General features: G+C 33.2%; 1 protein-coding gene across 1 annotated transcript in view; it reads right to left on the bottom strand.

Annotated features, from left to right (window-relative positions):
- Positions 1-6,968, bottom strand: part of LOC106457557 (protein dachsous-like) — a 145,193-nt gene that overhangs the window by 67,126 nt on the left and 71,099 nt on the right. The window contains exons 3-4 of the mRNA XM_022383724.1: positions 1,989-2,175; positions 488-718 (exon numbers count right to left, since the gene is read on the bottom strand). Coding sequence (XP_022239432.1) covers positions 488-718; positions 1,989-2,175 — 418 coding nt within the window. The remainder of the gene's footprint in view (positions 1-487; positions 719-1,988; positions 2,176-6,968) is intronic.

Below are 6,968 nucleotides of genomic sequence, written 5' to 3' on the forward strand. Positions count from 1 at the left end.
CGCTTGACCATATCATCCTTGCCAAGCGTTTGTTAATTTATTTATAACTTGATTTGTTGTGAAGTGTTTGTTCTTAGTCAATTATTTTTCGTTGATTTTATCGATTAAATCTGGCACGAATTGTTAACTAAATTATAATAGTGTCAATAATTTAAAAATAAATGAAATATCTTACGTCGTTATAATTATATTTTCTTAGTTTTAGAAGAATGTATTAACAATGATATGTCGTGGTTTAAGGGAACCTCTAAAGGAAATATCTAATTCAAACAAAGACTATACATAGTTTCTTATCAATAAATGATATGACCTGTAGTAATCTCATACATTCTAAGTTACATATAAGCAGTGTCGTTGTAAATAAAGTCTACAACTACATAAGAGGTGAATACAAGTATTAGTATATTTCACATTTTTCATTCAAATTATCACTTATTGTGAACTGTATATTTTCCTTTCACATAATATATATAAATATATAACTCACCAGTATTTTCATCAATTTTGAAAAGCCCTGAACCATTCCCATCCACTATGCTGTAGGTGATACGCCCAAAATTGCCTGAATCTGAGTCACTGGCCACTACGACAACAACAGACGACGAAACACTGACTTGTTCTCGAAGACTAACGTTATATTCACGTGGGTAAAAAATAGGCCGATTGTCATTCACGTCTATTACCTGTACTTTTATCATGGCTGTGGTGCTCAGACCTCCTACGATATGAAATCAACAAATTAATGGAAACGTTACAATAATTACTCGTCAAACAAAATATCTTGTGAATTTTCTGATGTGTGGTATACATATGGTATGTATTGAGTAATCTGATCAAAGTATTTTAAATGTACATAAACAAATAAGTTAGAATAAAGAGGTCAGCCATATAAAGATGTGATATCAAAGAAGTAACCAAGCTATATAAAAGGGTAAACCCTGTAAAGATGTAAGGTAAAAGTGGGTAAGTTAAAGAGCAAAAAGTTAGGAAAACTTGGCGCATTTTTACATTCATGTTACGGCTTGTTCCAGAAGTCTGGAAAAATTGTTCCATTTTTGAAAGAGTTAAGAAACTCCACAACTAAATTGTACGTAAACACTCCAGTGTAAGAAAGATGCACTGCACTAACCTTAAAATCCCCAGATTATATATTGCTATACGCAAACATTCGTAATAAGTAAAGGTTAAAAAACCGCTCAAGTGTTCACTAGGTTGTATACGAAACTGAATTCTTTACGATTTTCAAGAAAATGAGCCGAAATGTAAGCTTTCATTTTTAGTAGATTGGAATGTTTAAGATTTCTCTGATATACCAAAATGGCTAAACTAGACAGTAATTAATAGCCGAATTCACCGTTTAGGTGCTTTTCGAAATTGCCGGTGTAATGTTTCTTGATAATGCGAACTTATAGTTGAAATAGACGCGAGCATCCTATTTTCTCAATAATCACAGAAATCCGAGGGAGTAGCTTGAGCTGATTTTTTGCAGCGCAGAATATTGAAGTCATACTGCCATCAGCACAATTTTCTAAAATCCAGGTTTTACAAGCCTTCAGAAAAATACTTTAAATCATTTTTAACTTGTAAAAGGAAGATAAAAGATAAAATATTTAGATAACCGAGATATTGGTTTTATGAAAGAGTAATCCAACTGAGAAACAATGATTTTCGAAAAAATATCGCAACAAATTGTGGTTTTAAGCAATTATATAAACCTATGAATGCATGAAGTGATTTTGGAACGAATATTAGCTGCAGCAAGCTTTTATTTCAACCAACTATATAGTTATCTTAAAAACTAATACTGCACAATCTATAGCCCAAATTAATATCTACTCCACTAAGAACTGATATTTAACATTAGACGATATATCAACGTAGGTAAGCTCTGGGATCATATAAAAACTGTTATTATTACATAGTAACTTTTTGAAGTATTTAAATGAGTTAAATGATTTGCAAACAGTGATAATAATGTGGAAATGTACCTCTGTCAGTAGCGAAAACAGATATCTCATAGAAGCTTTGCTTCTCATGATCCAAAGTCCTATTGATACACAAATCACCACGATCCACGTGGATAGTGAAATCCTTATAAACCAGTGGTCCAGTCCCACTGCCTAAGGTATAGTTCACCATTGCATTAACTCCGCAATCGGGATCAGTAGCGGACACCTGCAAAAGTAATCAATCTGTCAATTAAATTCAGTATAAGGAACCTTATAAAAATAGGAGCGCTATAACTTTCATTTGTATCATAAAAACTTCCATACTAACGATACACGCAGATATATAACACACTAATGAGTACAGAAGTCTACCAATGCAAACATTTCGTGACTTATCCGAACAACAGCAAAACTGTGGGAAACACATACTCAATATAGAAGCTTTCTTCCTCCGCTACAGAAGTACCACATGTCAGCAAATTTTTTTACAGAGTTGTATATAATAAGACAGAACATAATTACTGTCTTGTATAACAATGAATAGCAAATTGTGCATGTGTTCTATTGTAGAGCTGACATTGTAACTCTAGAGAAGGTACATTGTGATTATTTTCTTACAGGTAATCGGGTATGTACTTTCTCATATAGTGACAGTACGAAAAAGGTATGTTGTGATTACTTTCAACCAGGTAATCAAGGTAGTTAAACTACAATGTAACCATACCTTTACATACGTGAGGAGGACGACATTAAACTAAGAAAAAGGCAGATTTTAACTGTTTTCGATAAGGTAGTCAAGTTTGTCAGAAAACCACAAATTAAGCACTTTTTTATAAACACAGGGAAACTCAATACAAACTAAGAAAAACGCATTTTCTTGTAGGTATTTAAGTATGTATAGGAAGATCAGACTGTAACCACGCTCTCATTTGAGTACGAAATAACTCTGAAACTGTCGAGAAAGCACATTGTAATTATCTTATTACAGACTGTTAAGTATAGAGCACGACAAGAATCCTAAGGTAGCACTGCCCCTTAAAACTGGGTAAATTTACATGCTAAGGAGACACTGTTAAACACTTCTTATAACCTTCAAGTTGAGCACAAAACAAAAGTATGATGTCGCAATCTCTGAAAGTACGCTTTCATGCAATCATACATGTCATATGCATCATTAATGCAACAGAGATAAAGAAATACACAACATAAACTGTTTTAACACCATAACTTTACTTAGTAATGATAAAAACATGTGAAAATTGATACACATGTTTTTTGTGAACATCCTCATAGCTTGATTTAAACCTTTGCAAATTTTCTGCAACGTTAAGGAGCTTTTGGTAATTAATTTTAATTAATGTCTTCGTCAGTGGCAATTAGACCCATAACTAGACAATTGGTAAAGATTTTTACATTTAACAAAATTCAAGCTATGGAATAATGTAATATCAATAAGTGTGTCATAATTCATACTGATATTGGTTTTAATGGAGTTGAATCAAAATAAACTAGACTTATTTTTAATCAGTTACTGTAGTAAAGATTTTAAGACAAAAATAAGTTATTTATGTAGAAAAGAGGTTAAACTTTCGATTTAGGCTAATTTGAAAAATGTGATTTTGGAAATATAGGGGACGCTCTTTAAGAGTCAGTGGTGCCTTAATCACTTTCTTATCGGTATGAGGAGATGATATAAACTTACGAAAGGCAGAAAGTAATTACCATTTTCTTACAGATGGTTAGGTATAGTTTATAATAATTCTCTTATATGGGTATGGGAAGGCGACGCTGAAACTATAGTGAAAGCAGATTGTAACTGTTTTGTGTGTGTGTTTTTTTTCAGAAAAAAAAATACATATAAGAATGCATAAACATTCCACTTTAATTACCACGGATACGACTATAATCACATCAACCCTTCATTTTAACGCACGAACAAAGACGATGCATTTATTCTAAGCTGCCACCTACCGATCTGCAGCATGAAGCCTTTCAACCCGTACCTGACGGAATACCGATCTTGAGACTGACACAGGATGCAAGGTGATACGAACTTTAACCATCACCGAATGATCACGATGAACTTTGGGCTTTTACATTACGGGTTACAAGCCGTATTTTTTTTAAAGATTGGTATTTCTGATACATAATTTATGTGTTTAATTACTAAAAATAATAGTTCCGTAAGAAGAGAGATAAGCCTGAAGGAAAAGTGCACGTGTCCAGAAATCAACTAGTATTTAAAAGCATACATAAGCAACTTTTCCAAATATGTTAGAAAGTTTGAGTGTGCATAAAGTATTCGAACGCAATGGCCATCAAAACATCCAACATGGCAATATTTTGGTTAGTTTAATTATTACGTTTACATATAACACAACAAACAAGCCGCTCTTAACAATGAGATAATGTTTTAAAAAACACAATTTTAGAATTAAGCTTTAACACCTGAATATGATATTTTTCAGAAGAGCTTAAAACTTTTGGAGAAAATGTGTTTCAAAAACAGCACAGCTTATGTACAGCACTTTCGCTTTTTATCTTCTTATCTGCTTTAAACTCGATAACAATCATATATTACAATAATCATGTTAATTAGTTTACAAATGCGAATATTTAAAATTCACACTGAGACGACCAGTTTTACAGAGTATATACTAAGATAAAGAGTAAGAATGACCAGTAGTGACTTCAGACATATAATTATCAGTGTTCACAGAAACACTGTAGAAATGATCTAATAAGATTTTAAATCTTTCACATTGATCGACGCTCACCACATTTTGTTGTTGGAATGAGACTCACTATACATTCTTGCTCTTGGTTCAGAGAGCAAGTATGAGCAGATATACTATCACTTTGGCAGGAAATATTTGTCTTTCTTAGTTTCACAGAGGCAGATGTATATATTTCTTGTTGTTAAAGTCATGTGCCGAAAGCCGTCAAGTTTCCTTAGTTTTAAATCACTGTTAAAGCATTATGTCTCAAAGCGTCATTAGCAGAATGCGGGGATGCGTCCAAACCAATGGTACAATTATTCGAATATCTGCATAAGGCAAATCATCTCTCCAACACACATTACTTGTAGGGTAACTACTACAAGAATTGAATCAATGTTCGCTGCAGGAAGTTAAATGTGTATCAATATATATATAGACAGTTATGTACTGAATTTAAAAGATCGTCTAGACGCTCAATAAGATGTATTTTGCTCAACAATATGTTGAGCAATTCTTTTTTTTTCTTGTAGGTAAAGTGAACTTCTCCTTTCACGCCAGACAACAGACTTATATTCATTTAGAGAAAATCTAACCTCAGTTCCATAAGACACCGTGATGAATATGGAAATGGTAGAAGTATGTGGGCAACAATAAGCAACGCTTGACATATGAACATCTACATCGTGTAGAATAATACCATTAATGACACAGAGTATAGAGAACAGGTCCTACGACCTTTATGATGTTAAATGCTTGTTCAACTGGCCCTGCGTACAGCTTAACTGGTAATGATAACACCCCTCAATGGACTATATTTGTCCGATGGAAGACACGTTCCTTGAAGAAGAGGGCCATTGAACAAATAGAATGAACTGCACGCTCATAGGGTTTTAAGCCCTAAAACAGGTACAGAATGCTTTTCATACTATAGAGTGACTCCAGGTACTAGAAATGTCTGAAAACAGCTTTTTTATTGTAAACTTTAGTTGGTCTTTAATCGTTTTGTGCACATTATATATATATATATACATAGACTTAAATGTAGCATCATCAACATGCAAGGGCCGCATTCCTATATAAGATGTATATATATATATATAAACTTATGCGTATACTATCTAAACAAGAAAATTGTACGAATTTAAATAGCTTTGTCCTTAGAAAAAGCGAAAGGTTTGTCAATAAATGTTTGACATCTAATTTTTTGAAAGTAAGGAATTTGTTAACCTAGATAAAGGCATTTTGCGTAGATGATTAACACTTTTTTTTTGGAACGTTCATATTGTGTGTTCCACTTTTCTGTTCTATTAAATTATCTTTCTTCTTCAAATAGACGATTTAATGTTTAGTGTGGTCGGGAATAATCTAATCATTCTAATGGTTAGAGTACTCTGATTCAAAGGGTTCATGATTTGCTTTCCATTGCCACAGAAATGCTTTGTTTGTTTTTGTTTGTAATTAAGCACAAAGTTACACAATGGGCTATCTGTGCTCTGCCCACCATGGGTATCGAAACCCGGATTCTAGCGTTGTAAGTCGCAGGCATACCGCTGTGTCACTGGGGGGTTTTTTGTTTGTTTGTTTTGTAATTAAGCACAAAGCTACACAATGGGCTACATTTGAATGGTTCAATAAAGTCCGTGGGGAGATCTTTAGTCCTGTCCATTAACAGGAACGAACTAAAAAATCGACTACAAAGGAAATATTGATACTTCACCCATGAGAAGTTTCAAGTAATGCCAATTGTAGCAATTATAGGACAACACTGGTTTTAATTTTCGTGTCATTTGTTGTTTACAAGTTTCTTTGATGTTAAATAATTAGTTGACAAGTTGTTGTTGTTGTTTATTATTAAGCACGAAGCTACACAAAAGGCTATATGTGCTCTGCCCACCACGGGTATCGAAACCCGGTTTCTAGCGGTATAAGTTGACAAAGCGGTATAGTTGACAAAGGATGGTCCTCGAAACAAATAATAATATATGTGATCATGGAAGAAACGGTTGTAAAAAATTAAGAAACCATCAAGAAAATCTTGCCCCTAGGCCTTTTAGATCATTGGTATGCCACTAGTGAGAAAAATTATTATTTGTGTGTTGTTAGCCTATACTGAATAAAGTCACACTATGTTACCAAATACATATAAATAGTTGTTTATTGCAGTAAAGAAAAAAACAACAACTAGTAATGTACGCTATATTCTTCCAACGTGTTTTAGAATCATTTTACAGTCACGGGTGTTGTGTGCGTATATATATATATATATATATATATACATGCTTAGAAAAAGAGTCGTTTG

This window comes from Limulus polyphemus, unplaced genomic scaffold (genome assembly GCF_000517525.1).
Source record: "Limulus polyphemus unplaced genomic scaffold, Limulus_polyphemus-2.1.2 Scaffold17, whole genome shotgun sequence".
NCBI classification, from domain to species: Eukaryota; Metazoa; Arthropoda; class Merostomata; order Xiphosura; family Limulidae; genus Limulus; species Limulus polyphemus.